A 22967-nucleotide genomic window follows, 5' to 3' on the forward strand; every position below is an offset into this window, starting at 1 on the left:
TTTTACGTTTGCAAGCAAACACAATTATATGATTATTATTAGTCTTTAGATAAATTCATTATCTTCATTACGTCATTACGTGTTATTTATTACAATTTACGAAAATTTAATTTATATGAAGAAACGGTGAATAAAAAAGCAAAATACAACCTAATCAACCGATACAGAGTGTTACTTAACAACACAATTCATACAATCTTTGGTTTCCATAATCAGTCTTATGATACATGTATAGAAAATATTGACACATTTTACCCCAACGTCATAAGATATACGAACTATTATCGTTTGATAATAAGAAAACGACCTAAAATAGCAAAGTACTTAATGACTAATGTATTATTTCTCCATGCATATGTATTCATACAATGTGTATTTGATATGTTAAGGATCATTAATTAAGAGTTTCCAAGTCTTAGTTACTTGTTTAATCTATCTGCGCTTTCTTAATCATTTCTAGTTTCCTTTTCCACAATTAATTATAATAAGAGTAGGCACAGTTAACTTCAGTTTATCTTTATGAGTAATTCCAGATACGTACGTAATGATTACTACTAATTGCTATATCGTACGATCGGTAAGTAAACCTATTTTAGGTATATCTTCTAAATTATTATTTTTATAGCTAAGATACTACAATAAAATATAAATAAAACTGATAAAGGAATATACCACAAACATATAATCGTATTATCATGAACATGACGTCACCTATTTATTAATAATTGTGAATGGTTCAAAAATTTCTAGTTTCCAAGAAGCAAACAATAGGCGATAGAACAAAGCGCTGGGCGACAGGCTCGCCCGTCAGCGTAGTTGCGCAGGCACAGGTAAGAAAGGCGTTTTTGCTTACCTACCTTTCGTATACTGCGCCGACGCCACCGCAAGCGAACCGATCAACAGCGCGGCAAGGAAGCCCCTCTTTACCCCGCGTGCCATTTTCTCAATTCTATATTATTACTATTTTGAGCACGTCACTGCAGTAAAAACTTGTCACAGGCAGCAAACAAGAACACACGAAGTTGTCTCGTATTCACACTGATCACGCACACTATCACAGAATACAAACGCACATCCATTTGAAAAATGTTCGTTTATCCGATAAAGGTAACCGCTTCGCACGACTCGTGGGACGATGCATGCAGGTAAAACGAGTAAGCCTATTAAGTTTCAAAAACTTAAAACTACTAAATTAGGTCGGTCTTATATAATTAAGCACAACGCAGTGCGTAAGTCACGGCAGTTCTGCACAAATTGATGTTTAGAAACTTTACATATTTTCGTAAAACAATTTCGAAGTTGGGAGCGATAACGGGCGAGACGTAAAACACGACCGCCCGACGCATCGTTCGCGGCAGACTGGCGTGAAGTGAGCGAACAATCAACAAGTTGCGATCGCGCGCGAGGCGGGCCTTAACATCCGGAGCATGCGCCATTCGCTTCTATGTTCATGCCTGACTATTCCACAATGCTGACTTTGCCTCGTCCACTGTACTCGCCAGCAAATCTTTGAAACCGGCTTTTTTTCGCGCAAAAACTAAGACAGGATTCTTCATCTGGATTAACACAACGACTTGCATCTATGCGTTACATTTAAAATAACACTAAGTTAATTAGTTTGATAAATTTATTTTATTCACTACCTACTTATCAATGTAAATTTACATTTTTTATATGCAATCCTTGAATCTTCAAGAATTTTGCTCAAAAATTCGAATATTAACTTTTTATTACGCGCATTTGAAGGAGATAATTTATTGTAATTATATTTTGATTTATTATATCAGGAGCAATCCGCAAAACAATTTCGCGACTCTATCAGAGCGCCATCTTGTTCTTGTCGACAAATTGCCGCCATATTCGCTCGTGATTTATAGCCGTCTTGAAAAGCTCCTTGATCCTGAAAAATTGTTTAAGTTACTCTGAATGTACATTATATTTCAAATATTACATATTAAGTATTATATATACTATTTCGTACAGGTAATATGTAGGGTAACATTAAGGGTAGATGTTAGCTTAATGAATGAAAAAAAAAAATTGTTATACCTAATAAAAGTTAAGTTTCTATTTAAACGTGATTGTTTTATATTTTTATAAATCTAGTTTGATTAATTTTATTATTTTAATAACTTCATTTTATTCAATTTGGATAAGTAGGTAGGTACACTGTGTAAACAAATATAATTACATAAGTATAATACGCTGTACTACCTAAATATCTTTAGTAATAAATAACTTTTAATACAGACACGTTTTCGCTTTTAACCTTTCTTCCTCGATAATTGACATTTTGTTTTCCTCAACCCATTTTAACACTTTATTTACTAACTTTGTAGGTTTCGAAGTAAACTTTTCCGTCATCCGTGTAACGACTACGGAATTGTGTCCCGATACCGCAACGCCCGGAATCTGGTTCACATCGGGACCACTCACTCCATTCGCCTAGAGGACAATTATCTTCCTGAAAATTTGGGTCTTGCTTCATTGCCTGTACTTGTGGTTCATCGTTAGGTTTCCTATTGGATAAAATTATTTATAAGTAATATAAATAATGTTAGTTTAATTAGTTCTGTTCAATTTTCAAATCAAATCTTGACGCTAATTTTAATTTGTTATGAACTCCTTAAAATAAAGTAAAAAACTTTTTACTTATTTATTTCTCTTTTTTTCAACTGACTTGAAATAAGGTGGAAGTTTTCGATTCGACTGTATTTTTTTTACTTCATAACTTTTTGAAGATAATTTTAATTGAAAGCTGGTGCTTGTCATGACATAGTCCCATTGAAATTTGATCGAGATCTAATAAGAACTTTTTGAGTTAGGTATCACTAATAATTCAATTGACTATTTTACCGACTACCTACGTCGTATTACTGGTCGTTGTAAAGTTATAATTGACTTTTGCATCGCTAACACTGGTTTATATGTAATGGGATAAGCCATGCTTATTGTTTGTCGTTTTGAGTTTCCGAGATATTACGACACGCCACTAAACTGTGACATTTCACCAACGACCGTGTAATATAACAACAAACGTGATAAATATCACGACATTATACGTAATAAATCATAACTTTTGAAAGAAAAAAGGTATTAATACGTTACATTATTATAGGTAACGTCAAAGAAATCACAGGTTCAGCAACTCCTCAAAGAAAAGTCACCATCTTAAAAGTCCAGTAACATTTGTAAATATTCCGTACCAACTGAGTAGACATTTTTGATGTTTCACCCAGATTGGATCCTAGGATAAAACTGATGAATAAATGTAATACTTACTCGGCATTTTCTGATATAGCTTCTTGTTCTTGTACACCCTCGTTCTTTTTGGTACCTTTTGTAAAAAGATCGAAAATTGTGTAAGCCTTTGAATTAATTCAGGAGTGAATTTGAGCTTCTGATCTTTTTAATAGTGATCAAAGTTTCAGATTCTTTGATTAGATAATCTTTTTTTAGATACTTGTGGAGAATATATTCTCCATACAACATCAAAAAATATATTGTCTTGAATATCTTAAGACAAATTCAATTAGCAAATATTTCAGGGAAATGTTTACTAGCAAGCTAAATCTTATAAAATTGATTTATCATTTCAGCCTATCACAGTCCACTGCTGGACATAGGTCTCCACAAGTTCACGCCAAAAATGGTGTGAGCTCATGTGTTTTGCCCATAGTCACCACGCTGGGCAGGCGGGTTGGTGACCGCAGCGCTGGCTTTGTCGCACCGAAGACGCTGCTGCCCGTCTACGCCCTGTGTATTTCATTGCCAGTAGTTGGATGGTCATCCCGCCATCGGTCGGCTTTTTAAGTTCCAAGGTGTTAGTGGAAGTGTGTTATCTCTTAATCGCCTCTTACGACACCCACGGGAACAGAGGGGGTTCCTATATTCTTCATTGCCGTAACCACACAGCAATAAAATTGATTACTGACGTGTTTTTCGAAATAACATAAGTTATATATTAAAAATACATTTGAACTGCTTATCCTTTCTTAGCACCGTATGATATTGAATTTAAGTAGCAAAACTATCTACCTATAGCCGCAAATAAAATGTATCCAAAACATGTAGGTATATTAGATTCTGATATAAAATTTTATATAATATCAGATAGATTTTCGCATCGCATTCAGTCCCACTGCTGGGCATAGGCCTCTTCCTCCATGTAGGAGAAGGATTGTAGCTGGTGGATTACACCATGCTGCACCACTGTGAGTTAGCAGGTATGTTCCCTGCTATGAGTAACTATCACTATTAGGTATTTAGGATAACAACCGGGACCGACAGCTTAACCAGCTCTCTGAGGCACGATGGGGAGTCAAACAAGGACAGCTACGCCATCTAGTAGTATTTTTGGGAGCTAATTAGCGACCATACAACGATGATAAGTTCGATTAGTTATTTTGGCAAAATAAAAAAAAAACAGCTTATTTTTACTCGCGTTAATTTGCTATCATCTGTACAAAAAATACGTTGACGTAAAACATTATTTTTTTTTTTTTAATTGATTTTGGTTTACTATAGTAGTATTCAAAAAATACATCACATGATATTTAATTTATGATACATTTTAAATGTATTGTGTATAAAAGTGTGTATTTTTATAGCACATAAATGCATTTTGACACGTTAGCGCAACGGTCACGGCACTGGTTTGTGGCTGTTGCGCTGGCGGTTGCGGGTCCGATCCCCGCACATGACAAACATTTGTATTGGTTATACAGATGTTTTTGCCTTGGTCTGGTCGTTTGTGCTTGTGTATTGTTTGTGTTTCCAGTCCCCCGACACGGGAGATAGATTATCCTACTGGCGGCGGTTGAGTGTGAACCGTTTATTTTTATAAAAATATAGGTTTGAGAGTCAGCGCTTCTTCTACTTTTCATTTTGTGAAAGTAAAGTAGTCCTTGGAGACGTGCAATTAATAAGTATTAACTTATAAAATGAATATTTAGTCAACCATATTTAATACTCTGTAATAATGTCCTTTTTTTAAAAACGACTTACGTACGGTTGGAGGAATTAAAATTTTCTTGTTTAACCTATTTAATCAGTAAAATCCAATATCTTTAAATAAAACTATCGGATTATTTATGTCTATTTTGTAACTGAAATCGATACAAAATCATATGTATTTCCGTATCTATATCGATCCGCATTGGAGCAGCTTGGTGGATTAAGCTCTGATCCTTCTCCTACATGGGGAACGAGGCCTATGCCCAGTAGTGGGATATTACAGGCTGAAGCGTAAGTAAATATTAGTTATGCATTTTATTTCTATCTGCGTGTACACTTGATTTAGTAAAATGTAGGTACAAGATTCTATCTAAAAGTGCATCCATCATTTAAGTAAATTCAATTTGAATTTTTAAAATTAAATACCGTAATAAATCAAAGTTGAAACTCACCTTCCTCGCAATCATCTCCAAGTAAGGGATAAACATCTAGCCGTCTCACGTGTAGGTAGGCGAAAGGTTTTAAATCGTTTAGGTTCATCTGATAAAATGGGGACTCCATGTCAAATGAGCCCACTGCCACGCGATCGACGGTTTCAGTTGGCTGAGTTGTTGACGTTGCCGACTGCGAAGGAATTTCAACATACTTTAATGATTGGAGTATTAGAATCTATTATGCTAAGAAATATTTATTTCGAACAAACGCATCGCTTCTCCTGTTACATTTCTAAAATGCTTTGCGTATTAATATAAATATATATATATATATATATATATATATATATATATATATATATATATATATATATATATATATATATATATTGTAAATATTACTGGTCTATCAGGCTCAATTTAACTAATTCTTTGGACCTATGATGATGAATTATGATATTTTACTTTTTTAAATTAACATTTATTTTTTTTTATTAATCTGAATAAATATGTTTTTAATTTCTATATAAATAAGCTTTATAAAAAAAAACGGATTTGCAACTCAGCATTATTATTCTGAAATAAAACTCGAATCAAATTACTTATATTCGTAATGATAACTTACAAAGATATTTTTCAAGCAAAACATATGTTAACAGACCGGACAATAAATATGCGTAATTTAATTTGCATGACTATAAAGCCTTAACATATGCACGACCTTTGAACACATCTAAAAATATATATTAATATTTCGAAATAAAACTTTTTGCTCTTACCTCATACGATATACCATCCAATGTACCGGCATCCCAAGGGTACAATGGTAATTCATGCTCTTCCAACCAACCGAGTTCTGTACATAGTTCAAATCTTGTAACTCCCAAAAACCAGTCAGGGGAAGGCTTCATCGCAATTACTAGTGAAAATAAATGATGTGTCCTGTCCACCCTGAAGAGAGAATGGGATGGTTCGAACATGTATGGATGGACGTGACGTTTACCTCTAATTAGCGTTCGAGTTCCATTTGTGAGAGACATCTAGAATAAAATGATCATTATTGATGTTATGTTTTTACACTTTTTGAATACACCACTTTTTTTGTTACCTATAGAACAGGTTAATAAAATAAAAACAGTGCCAGAAAAATAATAGTCAGTGATTAAAATTCTCATAATAACAATTCTTGTGAAAAGCATTCATTAACTTAAGGAAATTTTAGAATAATTTTACAAGGCTCAGTCTAAGTTTAAGTCAGTGTCAAATCTGCTTTTGTTTGAATATTAGTGCAAAAAGCTCAAACTTTACATCATATTAAACCGCACTTTTGAAACGTACACTTAGACCTAAGGTCTCTGAATGTGGTCTATTTCATTACACAACTAAATTTTTTCCATTATAATTCTGAACATGGGTCTTCGAAGTCTTAACACATTGTGAACACGCTAGTAGCGTAAAGTAGCTAAGTTAAAACATCCACTGTGCTAGTATTCACCATTTAGTTTAGACTTTTAATATATAAAGGCACCACAAAAGCCTGTACAAAAATATTATAGATTTATTGTATACCTACATAATGGGTGCCTAACGGTCTACTGTCAGTGTCTGTTAGAAATGATTTCGTTTGTTTTAAACAGCAAAGAACACTTTTACAATTTTATGTATACAAATGTAAGCGATAAGACAAAATTTTTAACTTCGACTTCCAAAAAAGAAGGCAACCCTCAGAACTTTTGACTGGGTAGGCCGATTTCGAAGATTTTTTTTAATCGAAATGTGTTGTGTGTCATGTGGTCCCATTTAATTTTAATTGAGATCTAGTCAGTACTTTTCGAGTTATCTAATAATGAGTATTTACTTGACTACTTTTTCGACGACCTACGTAGTACCACACAACTTTTTACTGGGTATACCGATTTTGATGATTCTTGTCTTGTGTGGGTAACACAAAAATAAAATCGCTTGAAAGCTGATGCTTGTGATATGGTCACAAATTCCATATTTTTCCTTTTATAATATTTGTGTTTAACATAGAATAAAATGTAAAAAAAAAGCGTAAACTTTTGCCAAGCTGTGGTATTTATACTACGTGAGGTAACAGTTTACAGTTCAATGTAGTACATATGATGTGTATTAGGCATATGTATAACAAAGGAAAAGAATATTTACTGCATTTATAATTTCTCTTTCAATTACAGAAATATCACCCTTCTCAGCTAATGTCCTTAATCCAGGTTTTGCTTCATCACCTTCTTGCCAAAGAATATAATCATAGCTGTGTGAGGCACCTACTAGGTGGCTATAACCGTTATTATCCGGCTTCACAGGATAGTTTCTAGGATGAGACATTCTTGACCAATGACCTTTGAATATTACCTGAAAAATGTTAAATTAGTTTTAAATTGTGTTTGTTTTAATATCTTAAGTTTTTATCATCAGTGCTGTGGCTATTGTTTGAAATATCAATTAAAAAAATATACAAAATAAAACACTACACAATACACATACGGTCGTCTGTTCCTAAAGTAAGCAAGTTAATGCTTGTGTTATAGGTAACAGCCGACTGGTATAGCTACATTTTTTTTTTCGATAAACATACCTATAAATAATACACATATAAATAAATATATATATTACACCCAGACTGGGGGTGGTAATCGAACCCACAACCCCCGGAGCAGAAAGCAGGATCACTACAAACTGCGTCAACGGGCTAGTCAATGCTGTATTATAATTCAATAACAATAAATATGATCGTTATTGAATTGATAGGATAAAATACTATCCTTACTGGAAAGATAGGGAATAATATTTGAGACGATTAATTGTTTAAAATACACCAAAATATGTATCATCAATCAAAAATAATTAAATTTTCTGTAACAAAATATATTTTAATGAATAAAGTAAGTTTTAAATAAGGTTACTATTATTACTATTACTAAAATACAACCTCATATCGAGCCTCGCTGCACAGATTACAGGAGTCAACCGGTGGAAAAGGAGGACTATCCAAGGGCTTTGTTGTATCCTTTTCTAACTCAACGGTTAAATCATCTCCAACATACCATACTTCAGCATTTTCCGCAACCATGGCTCGCAACCTTACTCTTTGTTTCTTATCACTTTGTTTCGGTGATACCCAGTGTATCTAAATAAAATATAAAGCTATTAACAGTTAAAATTTCTCACAAAGTTTTACAAGAAAAATCTGTTAAAGTAAAAAGTACGGCGAAACATTACGACATTTGAAATGAACTTTATTTTTTTGTATAAAACTCCTAACCTCACCTCGACCCTGTATTTGTCAGAGTTATCTGTATTCTCCACAGAGTTGTAACATCGTTCACTGTATCTCGACTGTCTATTTGTGTCTAATGTCTTAAGACTTCCGACGTCAACTGATCTATGATCAAACTCGTATATACTGTTGTCCACCTCTGGATCCTCTACAGTTATCATGAACCACTTAAATGGACGTTTAATATCACTGGAAGTTAGTACCACTGAAAAAAAAATGAATTACGTTTATGTACAATACAATGCTAACTTAACTAAATTAACTAAAACTCTTGTCAAAATTAAAAAGTCGAACATATACTTCCTATGTATTTTACAATAAACAATGAAGGAATGAATAAATTATTCGTTTAAAAGTGTCTTACAATTTCTTCTAAAGATTCTGAAACTAATATTTAACAACAAACAGTGACTAGAAATTTACATTGAATCAAAAATAATGTAAAGTGCTGTTAGCATTTTCATAATCTTAAAATCTGAGTTTGAAAATTAAAAAGGTATTATTATTTAGTTATACATGGTCATTTAACTGAGGTAAGGCACAGCAGGAATTTCCTGCTACCTTACGGAAAACCGCAGCTAAATAATATAGGTACTGTTTTCAAGCAGTATTGTGTTTCTACTGGTGAGTAAGGTAACCAGAGCTATTGGGGATTCTGTCGGCAACGCGCTTGCGATGCTTTTGGTGTTACAGGCGTCTATAAACTACAGTAATCGCTTATCATCGGGTGTGCCGTAAGCTTGTTTGCCTACCTAGTTATATATAAAAAAAGTTTATAATCTTACAAACATAGGTCTGGTCTGCTCGATAAATATTTTTATTCTTGCTCTTCATGTCAATGGTCATACTATAAATGCCTCTATTTTCGCTGGGTGTAAGTACAGTGGCTTGCGGTGGCGTCTGATCGCATTTGCCGGGCTGGCTCGATGTTAAAGATGCCGTTATTAAAAATATTAGCACGATTATGAACCTGATAAAAATTACATCGAGAACATATTATATTTGCGAAATATATGAATTATATTATCATTTAATTTTCTACAAATAATACAATATAATAACAGGTAAAACATCGAAAGAAAAGGGCTATAGTTTAAGTTGTTTTCATATTTTATATCCATATATATTTTACATTTCGACACGTCTATACTATCTTATCTTGATTATTTGTGTTTGGATATTTGTATATTTATTTTATTTATTTATTTAAAATACAAAGAATCTTAACTAAAAACCTTAGCATTCAACGGTGTGACAAAAATCGTCGTTGATTTATCCGCACACCGACATTCGACCTTGTACGCTCACAATATCAAAAATAAGTCAATAGCACAATAATAACAACTTAACAGTAACAATATGATCAACATTTTTAAAAACTACCCTCCGAGTTTTATGAGTATGCGTATGTATTATTGAATCTATCAAACGCTATTATTATTCATCCTTAAGAATATTGTACCCTAGCTATCCGTCACTTATACATCGTGTCCTGTACCCAAAGGTTATCTGAAAGAAATCGCTCTTCAACGATAAGATCGCCTTTGTACATCTTTTTTTTAGTTACTACTGTTTGTTTATATTTTGTTGTATAATAAAGAATATATTAATATTATTGTTGTTGTTACGTCGGGTAAGTAAATCAAAACGAAACCAGCATTCATGAAAAATGTTCGCGTGTTCTGAGAAATGTATGTCCGCCAAGAAGCTCCAAGAAGAATTAAGCTAAATTATTCCTAATGGATTTTTTTTAAACTCAACTGTAACAGTTTTAAGAAAGTAAACACGTATAAAATAAATATATGCGCCTGCTCATAGTTTAGAGGCAATAGCGCAGGAGTGATAAATATAGTTTTTATCACAGTAATAGTACTTCGCAACCAAATTACTGTTTATAAGATTAATTTGTAATACAGCGAAAGATTTCTAATTAAGATATGAAAATGAATTAAAGATAAAGTTAAATAAATGTTGCATAAAGGCAATACAATTACAAACATTTCAATTATACAAAAGAGCTAGTTATTTTGATTGCAACTGTTTATATTTATTCCTTTTGTTTAGAGCGTTGTTTTAGAAACAAAGAGTACATCCAAATATTATACATCATGCAATGAAACTGGATAAAAAATAACTCTAAAAATAAAGAAATGAAAAATTATACATACATTGTAAACAATCGTCAGTCTTTGCGGGAAATAAAACGAAGAAAAGAAGAAATACCGCTCAACTCGTTATCACGTGCGCAAATTACAATATTTCCTCTTGAAAACAAGCACGTTTCGTTAAAATATAAATTATTCGATGTGCAAATTGAATTCAGAGGGAATCTATTAGGTTAACCCAGCGTCAACTAACAGTATTCGTCGAATACGAAGGAACGTCCGTTTGGATGGCTGCCAAGTTTGTTCGCTCTAGAAAAGAATTAGAGACGTTTCACATTAGAAGGATAGTATAGTTATAAGTTTTTAATCTTATACACATTTAAGCTTTGCAAGGTGATTTAAAACAGTGATAGTTATTATTTCCGTTTTATGAATCAAATTGAGTAAAAAATTTTAAAGCGAACTTCATACTTTTTTATATCTGATTTTAAATCGTTCTAATTGTTACCATCAATGTGAAAATCACCTTACGCGACTTATAATTTTTGTTAGAACCTGGGTTACCTCCTAATACGATGACCTGTAATTCATAAATAGTTTAAAAATATAATTTATCTTTACTATATGATTGGGTGTAGGATTTCCACATCAAATGATTTTTGGGGATATCAAATTATAAAAAAATACTATTTTGAATTTCATAGGTATGTATTTGTTTATATATATACATAGTTATAAACTGAAAATATACAAAACTCACACTTAACGACACTAGCATAAACGCCTAGACCACAACTAATGTCTGTTGGGTCTATAGATTTACAGTTTTTAAGAATAATCATTGATAACATTCAAATAATTTTATATTTACATTTTCCTAACAGCCACTCACAACAATACAAAAATCGTCTCCATGATCCGCGCGTGGATGGGTTGTAATGGACCCATTGTTAGTATGGTCAAAGAAAAGAATCGCTGAAATTTGGAAGGATCTTTGTTAAGCCGAGCACACTTTATTCCTACATCAGCCCGTATATATCACGACGGCCTATTTATATTTTTAAAACATATGTACCTATTTATCCTTTTTTATGTATGTTACTTCAAAGCTTTGGACTGGGTGGAATATTTCGACAATTTTTTTTTTAATCGAAAAGTAGTGCGTGTCATTTGGTCCCATTTAAATTTATTTAAGATCTAACAACTACTTTTTGAGTTATATCTAACAATGTGTTTTTACTCGACTATTTTTTCCGTCGAACCTAATTTGTATTATACCTACCGCATAACTTTTTAGTAGCTGTACACATTTTGTCGATTTTTAATTTAATCAAAAGCTGATATTTATCCTGTGGTCGCATTTAAATTTCATCGAGATCTGATTTCAACTTTTTAAGTCATCTTTGATGACGCGTATTTACTTGACTATTTTTTCGTCTACCTTGTATTACTTGTCGTTGTAATTGAAGTCGATTTATTTCGTTTGCGAGCAAAAACAATTATTACTATTAACTTTTGACAGAACGAAGTCTATCCGGACAGGTAGTTATTGATAAATGTGTTTGTCTAATAACTTGTTGACCTTTTACCTCTAGAAATACAATTTTTGGAAACATTAATCTGTAAAATTGGATTGAAGTCATAGTCAAAATACAGTTGAACTATTAGACTTCTTTAAATTTAATTACGATACAAAGACATTTCTATTATTGATGCAATGTTGTAAAGAATTACTTTCATTCTTAATTTTGAGACTATTACGTAAACTGTTAGTATTAAAATATTCCTATGTTTAGTCTATTAAAAAAAATAAAAAACGTAATGTCATACCCGGAAATACTCGTGATTGTTGAATAAGTAATTTATATATAATTTGTTTTAAGTAATGGCACGTTCTGAATGCCAGTAATTATAACTTGAGTTGCTGTCGTTGAAAGTTCAAGTAAGTATTTATAATTCTCGTATCATCGGATTTCCTAAACTTGCTGGCTAAACTTTGTATCAAAGACCAACAAACTAATATATAATTTAGTAAAAATATTGAACACCTGCAACCAGTTGCTGCTCTGGTGTGGTGATCAATGTAGACGTCTAAACAACGGCGATCGCGGGTTCGATTCTCGCTCTGGTTGAATATTTGTATTTGGACAACTTTTGATTCCGTTCTGGATATATGTATTTGAGGGTCTTCCCACCGTGCCCCTGAGATTACTTTATGCTGTCGGTCTCGATAGCATTGATAATCATATAAAGGAATATGTCCGCCAACACACAGTGGAGATAGCTCTGATACTTTTCCTACGAATCGACCGATTGAATACTTATAGTTGGATCTTGAATATATTTTTGCGTTTATATAGTTACATTAAAAAATGTCAAATTGTACACGAATATTATAAGAATTACAGCAGCGAATGTCAACTATTGGATATCGACGCTTTTATTTTATAAATTTGTAGATACCTAAACAATAGCAAAATAAAATTTATAACATTGATAACACAAACATTAAGCATTAGTATTAAAAAAATAATAGGTATAATAGAAACAAAAGAAAAAATTACAATAGTATTAGCCAAAGAATTTACTTTAGCCTCGTTAATATATAGAACTACCAAAGGATTGCTTTCACACAGAATATCATTTACTTATATAGACATATCATATTATCATATTAAGGATGAGGAAGTATCTGTATTTAACTAGAAATCCCAGGGGACGTCTCAATGTCGTGTATTATGTCTCTCGAAGCTTTATTTGAAACTTGTATTGTAACTATATTATAAATATAATTGTATCGATCGAATCCTTACTAACTTGCATTTATTAATTCGTTCGTTCATTCATTCAGTCAATTATTCATTCATGTTAATATGTGTAAATTAATAAATGTGGTAAATAAATAGTTTATTTTGTACTAAATTACATAAAAATAGCTTAGTTTTAGTATAGTGCCTTATATTTATCTAACTCAGGCCTAAAACGCTGAATAATTTATTTTAAAAGTTATACATGTGTAAGTCTGATGTCGCAATAACATTCCCAAATGACCTAACTGACGACCGGTGTTTTATATTACGCATAATTTAGCAACAAAAAAAAATATTTCTAAAAAATAAAATATGATTAATGTAGAATACAAAAGGAAAGTCATAACTAATTTTTACTCAAATTTTAAAAAATTATTAAAAAAAAATACAGTCGAATTGAGAACCTCTTCCTTTTTTGGAAGTCGGTTAAAATTAAGGAAATGTAATACCAAATCTAATAAAAACAGTGTTGTTGTACTTGTAAAACCCTGTTATCTTCTTCGTTTGCCCTTGCCTAAAAAATTTTGTGCAAATATGTAAGTATATATGTGTATATGTATATATGTGTTTGAGCAGATAAAAATAATATAAATATATTAAATTAATTCACTTTAATCGATAATATACTAAGGCATTAAGACATAATTACTTGTTACCTACATCCAAATAGATTAATAAAATATTACATCCGTTTTACGACGTCTATAACCCGTGGGGTTGTTATACTCAGATTGGTTATGGCAACTGATTATAATATGAGATTGAGTGCGAATATGGGCGCATATTAAATATTCATTCTCACAATTATAGCTCTGTTAATGTATTCGAGAAGTTAATTTTGGTAGATTCATGCACCATTACACAGTCTGAAGTTAAACGTATTACGTTTATCTAACTTAGAACGAGATCAGTATTGAACAGACGTACGGAAATTTCCTCGAATTTATTAAACGAATTTATGTGTAATTGATAACATTAATAATTAATTATTTATTTGGAAATTGCTCAACAAACAATATTATTAAAAATCTAGTAAATAATCGTAACCTTTCTTAATCGGCGAGTAAAACAATGATACCCAGCATACAGTTAACATAAGAAACGTTTGTACATTAAGATCAACGTCTGTTTATCTTTCAAATAATCTGGTACAGTGTAATGGTCTTTATAACTTTAACTAACACTGGGCTATTTTAGATCATTTTATACTTGAACCTTTGCACCTGAGGATTGTCATCCCATGCCTAACTATTTCCATCTACCTTTTATACAACTATAATTTTTTTACTCTGTATATATCGATACTCGATAATAGGATACATTTCTTTTAAAGAATTTGGATACATTTTGAGAGTCCGTTCTAAATTTATTATGAGACAGTTTAATTATTTTTCAATTTGGCTGAACTGATTGTGCAATTGAAAGTGTTTTTGCTAGGTTTAGTGTGTGAATTCCTTCCCTGAGACTAACTTGACTTTTGAGACATCCTTTTTCAGTATACTCAAAGAACATACTACACATATACAGTGTATGGGCACAAATTTATTTATTTTCAAGTTTCGAAACCTTGAGGATACTATAACCTGGTTTTTCCATCCCTTATTTTGGATTGTAAAATTCTGGCTGGAGGTTTTTCAACGGTCGACGTCCTCTTGTCCATTGTAACAACCTGCTTTCTATGGATGTCTTTTTCTACTGCTAGTGGATCGGGCAAAAACTTAAAAAATTTGGGCATTGTGATTTGTAACACTAACTTTTTATTTTAAACATATAAAATTAATATTTTATTATAATTTTTAATGAAGCAAATGTTAACGTTAGCAAGATTATTATTAATCCTTATCAAACTAAATGGTGTTATTATAGTAATTTTAAGCGCTTTTAGTTGATGAACCTTAGGAATATTAATTTAGACTGTTAATAGTTCAAAAATATGAACACATCTTTAAAAACACATGGGAAACATGATATGAAAGCTTTGGGTGTGGGCGTACTTTTTAATAGTTCTCTGCTGGGCAAGGTCTGTCTGTATCTTTACCGCAAGTAGGATCTGAGTTTTAGCCATCAGCTTAAAAGTTTTTTATAAAATAAAAATGAATCACCATTTCTCTTGGTCACGTCATAAATTGAAAACGACTTTATCGACTTCATTCATCTTTATTTTAAGTTTTCTAGCACTTTAAAAAATATTCTCATAATATAAAAATTACATGAATTATGCAAAAAGTTGGAAATTTTAGAAATCTAGGTGACTGATCTCTAGGATGATAACAGAAAAAAACAGTTTACTCAGATTTTAGCTCTATTGATGTATACATTACAAATTATTGATGTTATGATTAATTAGAATGTTTGTGTTGACCAATATCGAGTTAATAATTACTCACAAAGCTCCTTAACACCTTATTATATTTTGAATTGAGAGGTCTGAACAAAATATCTATTACTTGATTAGGTAAACAAATGATCGATTATACTGTAGTCGTTTTCGTATTAAGACGTAAAATAGTTTTAAAATATTTATTTAAGTTCGTTAGACATAATTATGAAAAGATGCTTTAAATGGCTCTTTACGATCAAAACAAAGCATTAGGAGAATTAGGAAATTAATTAATTTGTGTCATTACTAATTTATAGAGTCAACTCACAATTACAGTGTATCAAGAATGTTTGTGAAAATTGCAGCCAATGTTTTTACTTCTATTTGTGATAATTGGAAAGGAATGCTCTCCACTAGTGGGTAAGGTTCGAAACCGCTCCAACTTCTTTTGATAGCTAACCAAACCGACTGCGCAGTTGTAAACAACTGTTGCCAGGTCTCAGTGGAACCTCCGGAGTTAATTTTATCTATTGCAAGCCAATCGAGTTTTAATTCCGGTGATAGGATACGGGAATAGTTTGTAAGCAATTGGGAAATGTAACAAAATGTTAGTTACATTAAGACTAAATGGTATTTAAATTATTTTTTCAGTAATTACTAGATGGTGTTGCAGAAAATGTCCTTTTGAAATCCTTAAAGACTGAAACTTACTGTGTCATACAGTATTAAGCGGACTGACCCGTACATCAGAGTTTTTTTGACATGAATGAGTTATTTTTATTAAGTGATATATTTTATCAAAATGAGCAGTCGTTAGTATAATAATATTAGTCTTTTGGTTCTACTCGTTAATTGAAGAAGATTTTTTCAATATGATGTTAAAATTACGACTAAATACTTTTTATTTATCGGGAGTGTAAAGCTAAGGTATGAAAGAAAACTCTTCCTCAAATATATCAACCCAATAACGACTACTTTCTGAAGAATATGAACATCAACGACATACAGATACAAACCAATACGAGATTATAAATTCGTTGTTCGATCTCTCATGTCGTTTTCGGTTTAAAATATTTTTCTTTGTCTGCACCAGTTATAACTAGTCGCATTGCATATATGTAGTTGAAATTTAAATAAAAATTGTAAAAGTGTATTTAATACCCAATAGTTACAATAGAAGATTTAAATAAAATTCTAGCTGTTTAATACATTAGTTTTGTATATAATAACTACATTTTATTTTTTTAATTATTATTTTGTATATTTACTTTAAAACTTTCTTGTACGTCTTAAGATCAGCACGTAAATAAGGAATTAAGGATGCATGCATGGCATGCAGGTCTGTCTTTTTCTCAAAAGAATTTATACTTAATTAATTAGTTCAAATATGTACACATTTCAATTAAGAAGTACTTTGACGGAAAAAAACTTACAAAAATTAAATGAAACTTTTCCTATAGTGTAAAAACTGCGCCTGAAGTGATAATAGTTAATGTCTCTCTTTCTCTCTCTTTTAATGACACCGAAACCGCTTTAGGGATCAGAATGGACGTTTGTCATAATGGTTTCTTTCCCCTTCTAAGATTGTATCTCGTCTAAGAATGTCGTAACGTGTCAAACTCAGAGAGTTGATTTTGAATTTGTTTTACAGTACCAGTTGAATAAAGCCAACTGCAAAACAATTTCATTTTTTCAATTTTAACTCTTAGTTAGGTTCTTACATGGAATGAAGTCTAAGTTACCATCAAATATAGCCTGAAACTATTAAGATTAAAATAATTCAAAATGGATGAACACATAATGAATTTGCGTTTTACAATCAATTTATCTATAAATACAGCTAAAGCTCACTTATAACTCGTCACAAAACTGAAATTCACAACAGGATCATTACAAATTAGTCATTAGCGATATTAATCTATTCTGATGTGCCTTATGAATAAATATAGGTTGCTTGCGGCGAGTTCGATGCGACCTCTATTCAACCATAATAAACAAACGCTGCTTATACGATCACTAATTATTCGTATTTCCATATGTATTATCATTATTTAAATTGAATGCGATAGGTATATCGTAAAATTGTTATAGCGGACGTGACCGCCCTTGGTGAGAAGTTGCGCTTTTTGGTGATGTCAGTTTGCGTTCTGAAAGGAAAGTTTACTTTTTGAATGTTAAAAAAACATAAAATATTTATAATTTGTGTTTTTTTTTTTTTGTAAGCGGGTATCCTCGGACTAAGGCGCCTCTATTATTACAAAAATTATATCAATAAGGCTTTAAAACGGTAAACGTTAGGAGTTTTATAAGTTTTAAAATTATATTTTTAATCTACCATTGTTATGATTTATTATTTTCTTAAAATTATGTTAGCGTTCAAAGCTGTAACCTGAAAGATATAGATAGACATAGACAGATACGCAATAAAATAAAATGCTAGAAAATATCCCGGATTTTTGTTTCAGCGCTGTCACCGAGGTGAGATTTTTATCAACAGCGAAAATGCCAGACGCATCTATTTCCTTATAGTTATTCAACATCATGTCCACGTTACCCAAAAGAAATCCCGTCAACATCAAGCATCCCTTTTGTATTCATAGTCAAATAAGATTGCTCGCTTCAAATCTTTATGCACTCCAGCTCAGCCGAATAAATTTACAAAGAAATGAGAGGATTGTAAACAGAATACAATAGTTTTATCTGCTTTGATATGATTCACTTTCGTGTAATCATTCGGACTTTGAGACAACGTCTGTAAGTCAAGAATTCAATATGCTTAATACGAGTTCATGGATCAGTCATTTAAGTCCTTGAATTAGAAATAATATGAATAGATCAATGTCCTGAATTCATAAAATTATAACACACAATTTTTAATTAACATTTTTTTTTTCATAACAAAATTTCATGAGTATGGAGACTCTCACTGTCTATATAAAAAATAAAAAAAACTTTGTTAAGTTAGTAAAAAAATAACAAGCTGTTAAATTAAAAACCTTCTTTTTTGTATTTGGTTAAATTAATTAAAGTTAGATAAATTTAAAAGTCCCTATAACTTAGTTAATAAAGTCTGATTACGTGAGCTTGTTAAGTGTTAAACAATTAAAAGTCTTACAAGAGCATGAACTTTACCTTACAGTCAATTAGTATAATTTATAACGATTTATAACAGTTTTTTCGTGGTTTTTATCTTGATCGCAGTCAGATTTGTGAAGATTATCATGTTAAATTGTACAATAAATAATCTCGATTGACAGTCGCGTTGATTTAAAATAAACAATTTTATATATATTTCCTGAAAACTGAATCGGTATTAATTTATTGACAGACCACAAATAAATGCGCAATTAATGTATAATTCTACTAAACGATGGCTGTTACCCCCCACACCCAATTTGCAATTGAAAATACTATTCCACCACAAGTAATGAATATGAAATGATTGTTCAACCGAATTTGAGGCTTAAAAATATTATAGACAATATGTATATTTTGAATTTGTCGACAGACCAAACAAATCAGTATTTATTTCGAAATGGTCAATCAAGGTAAAATGTACTTCAGTTGTTAAATTTAATTAACATCTTAAGTTAATATCATCTCTTAAAATCATTACATTTATTTAAAAATATTTTTATAATTTAAAATTCATTAGCGGTAATATAAACCACATAGAAACTCGTAATTAGTCAACCAAACATGAAAGCGACTGCATAAATTAAAGCACTTACGTACCTTTTGTTTCTATTATAATTGCGTAAAAATGCTTTAAATACATATTTCAGCAAAAAATAATATTTTGACCCAAAAGCGGAAAGCGTAGTTGAAAGAAGGATGCATGCATTAGGCTCTATGAGGAACTCGTATTTTACATCCTACAATACTAGAACAGCGCTCGCGAAAAAATTGTATTTACATTTTCGTATTAATAAAAATATTTTATATAATTCTCGGATTATTAAAATGTTTTCGTACATAGAGAGTATTTCAGCGTTAAGTACGCAGCATACATTAACTGCGAGCTTAAATGCTTTTATCCATCTGCTTATCTTATTTTAAACTTTTAATTTTTAACCCTACGTGAGCGTAAATAACTAACAAAAGCCAAAAAATAAATATAATCGAGTACTATACTTAACTGGAAATACATAAATTAATGTGTTTTTATGTCTTAATGAAAAATACATTAACCATAATGCAAATTGAGGATTGTCGTCACCAGTGTTTACCGGTGTTTACTACCAGAGGAGTTACAAACATGATATTCGTTGTAAGGATTATCATCCATACGTTATATTTCGGAGAGTGTGCTCTAGAACTATACAATTTGGTTCCGCCATCACCTTTCTACCACCGAACCGCAAGGTATCGTATGAATCTGCACCGCTACGTGGTTGAGATCCCACGATCTCGCACTAAGCGGTTTGCTTCCTCGTTCCTAATACGCACCACAAAAATTTGGAATGCCCTTCCGTCTTCCGTTTTTCCAACTAACTATAACTTGGGAATCTTTAAGTCAAGAGTGTATAGGCATCTTCTAGGCAAGCGCGCACCACCTTAGGCTGCATCTTCACTTACCATCAGGTGAGATCGCAGTCAAGCGCTAGTCTATATATTTAAAAAAAGGAAGTAGAAGAATTGAAAGTAGAGGTGATTCTAACGTTCGGTTTCCTCATTCGCTATTCGAAATCCAGCTCTAACCTATCCATATCCATCATATACAACTATATATAGAAGTTTCAACGAACTTAATTTCAACAATTAAAGAATAAGCAAGTCGGGGTGGTTAGTCACCTGTGTCGCAGGAGCGATGGCCGTTGGAGCAGACGTGTCCCGGAGTGAAGACCGCGTCATGGAAAACGCAGTGTGGGACGCCTTCCAACCCGCTGGCTGACTGACTGGAATGAGGGTCCTGGAGAACCGAGAAGTTTGGCTAGAACTCTAGGAGGTCTATGTCCAGCAGTGGACTGAAGCGAAAGGGCAACTAGATTTTTGAGTGCAAAATTTATTTCAGTATTCCTAAAATGGTGTGACCAATATAACTCCAATACACCTTCTTCATGAAAGAAGGGGAGTTGTTCCAGCTCTAAGATATTGAATTGTATAGAGAGAGTTTGCTTATGATAGCAATCGGCCTTCATTTCACTGCCAAAATCCATTAAAGCTACTTATTCCCTTAGTTTCTTTAGCGTAGATGTAACACATATGATTGAGTATGAAAAAAAGTTATAACCCAGAAAAGCAATTTAGAGGATTCAAAAAATCTCCGTGGTATAAATTGTGCGTGAAGCTATTAACTCCCGGTACACTGTTATGTAAGAGGGCACGCACACAGCTTATAAATCTATACTTCAAAAAAATCACAAAACTAAAGGATCTATTTCTTTATCAGGAATAGACAAAAGCTGAGATGCTTTTAGCTTTATAACTAAATGATTAAAAACATATATAATTAGCAATAACATAGCCTATATAACATCTTGCCAGAATCATAGTCACAAAATAATAAGACAATACGAGAGATGCCTAGTGACACATTGGTCATATTTCATTGATTGATTCAACTTGTCACATCCTACTGCTGGGTAGAGGCATCTTTTTCTATATATTGAAAGGCTTACATATATGAAAAGGAAATCGTAAATTTAACAAGCGAAAACGCGTTGGACGTCTGGTTATAATAATATTCGTGCGGTACGCATGTGGGTTGTGGTTATTAAGCACCTTTCGTCTCTACATATAGCCATACCACAATAAGGCTGTATCTATACATGACCTATTTTTTCCGACGTTATTATTATCTTATAGGCATGAGATCTTTCAGACTTTATTTCATATTACGTTATTGTCTTAACAATATGTTATGTAAGACGTTCTTCAAGGACGCCTTGAATTATGATACTAGATTGGTAGGCTGATATTCATGGTTGTTACTTGTTTAAAATAAAATTATGTGGTGTCATGGGACACCGGGTAGGAACGAAGTTCCTTCGGATAGTATAGTAGCAACACAATTTGAAAAAAAATTGAATTTTATATATATTTTCTTGTTCTTGTTTTTTTTTTTTATTTTGTTGATTGGTTTTTAATTTTGTAAAAAAATAACAAATACCGTAAAATAAAATAAATCAAACAAAATAATAATAATAATTAAAACCATTAAGTGAAAGAAAAAAACGTGTCTTTTTATTTATTTTTGTTGACAGTATAAAATTACATAAATAATTTAAAAAAAAAAGTTTACTAGTAATATTTTAGTTTTACAAACGTCATATTTATACAGTCGTGTAACTCATATTACGTCAATTCCGTTATATATTTTTCTTACGGTTTTAGTATCACATCTTTTTCAGTTCGGTCGCCCAGCCAAATGTCAAGCCTGTTTTATAACTAACGTACATCAATAAAGCGCTGGTAAAGTACCTATTGGGCAAGCGACGCATCGCGATACGAACTGATGCGATATAAACTCGACCAACAAGTGCATATAGCACTTAACAGTTGGTGTATAAATAATTATATAAATACTTATAATATTTTTAAGTTACCGGGCATATCGGTCAAAAATAATAACATTTAAAAAATAATATTTTAAAAGGTAAAAGATTTATATGTAACTAGCTGACTCCGCAAAAGTTGTTCTGCCCTATATTTTATTAACCCCTTTAATCCCCCCCCCCTATAACTTAAGGTTATGACAAATAGATCCTGGCCGATTCTCAGATCTACCCGATATTTTATGCACACAAAATTGCATAAAAAATGGTCCAGCCGTTTCGGAGGAGTATTGTAACTAACACAGTGACAGGAGAATTTTATATATAAGATTAAGGAAAGTGGACAAAATAAAATATTCTATTTAGGTGTAATAAATAAATACCGACGCATTTAAAACCACAAACTAAGGGTGCATCTAGAATATTCAGTATTACCTATTCTTTTATATCATGCCAGAGCTAATGCATCTTGATTGGACAGCAAAAAATACTGAGGGGTGCGATGGAACAATTAAACGAATTTGACCTTGTTTGTCAATGAGTT

The 22967-nt window shown here is 31.8% G+C and overlaps 1 protein-coding gene across 1 annotated transcript; it reads right to left on the minus strand.

The window, feature by feature from the left end:
• Positions 1–1613: 1613 nt before the first annotated feature.
• Positions 1614–15341, minus strand: LOC123664255 (spondin-1-like). Its single transcript, XM_045598850.1, has 10 exons — positions 15190–15341; positions 9477–9661; positions 8682–8896; positions 8344–8541; positions 7560–7766; positions 6170–6430; positions 5409–5580; positions 3283–3337; positions 2333–2519; positions 1614–1900 (listed from the first exon to the last, which is right to left on the minus strand). Exons 1-10 carry the CDS (start codon positions 15339–15341, stop codon positions 1784–1786), a joined length of 1749 nt encoding a protein of 582 aa, XP_045454806.1. The 3' UTR covers positions 1614–1783.
• Between the last annotated feature and the right edge of the window lie 7626 nt (positions 15342–22967).

This window comes from Melitaea cinxia, chromosome 21, assembly GCF_905220565.1.
Source record: "Melitaea cinxia chromosome 21, ilMelCinx1.1, whole genome shotgun sequence".
NCBI lineage: Eukaryota > Metazoa > Arthropoda > Insecta > Lepidoptera > Nymphalidae > Melitaea > Melitaea cinxia.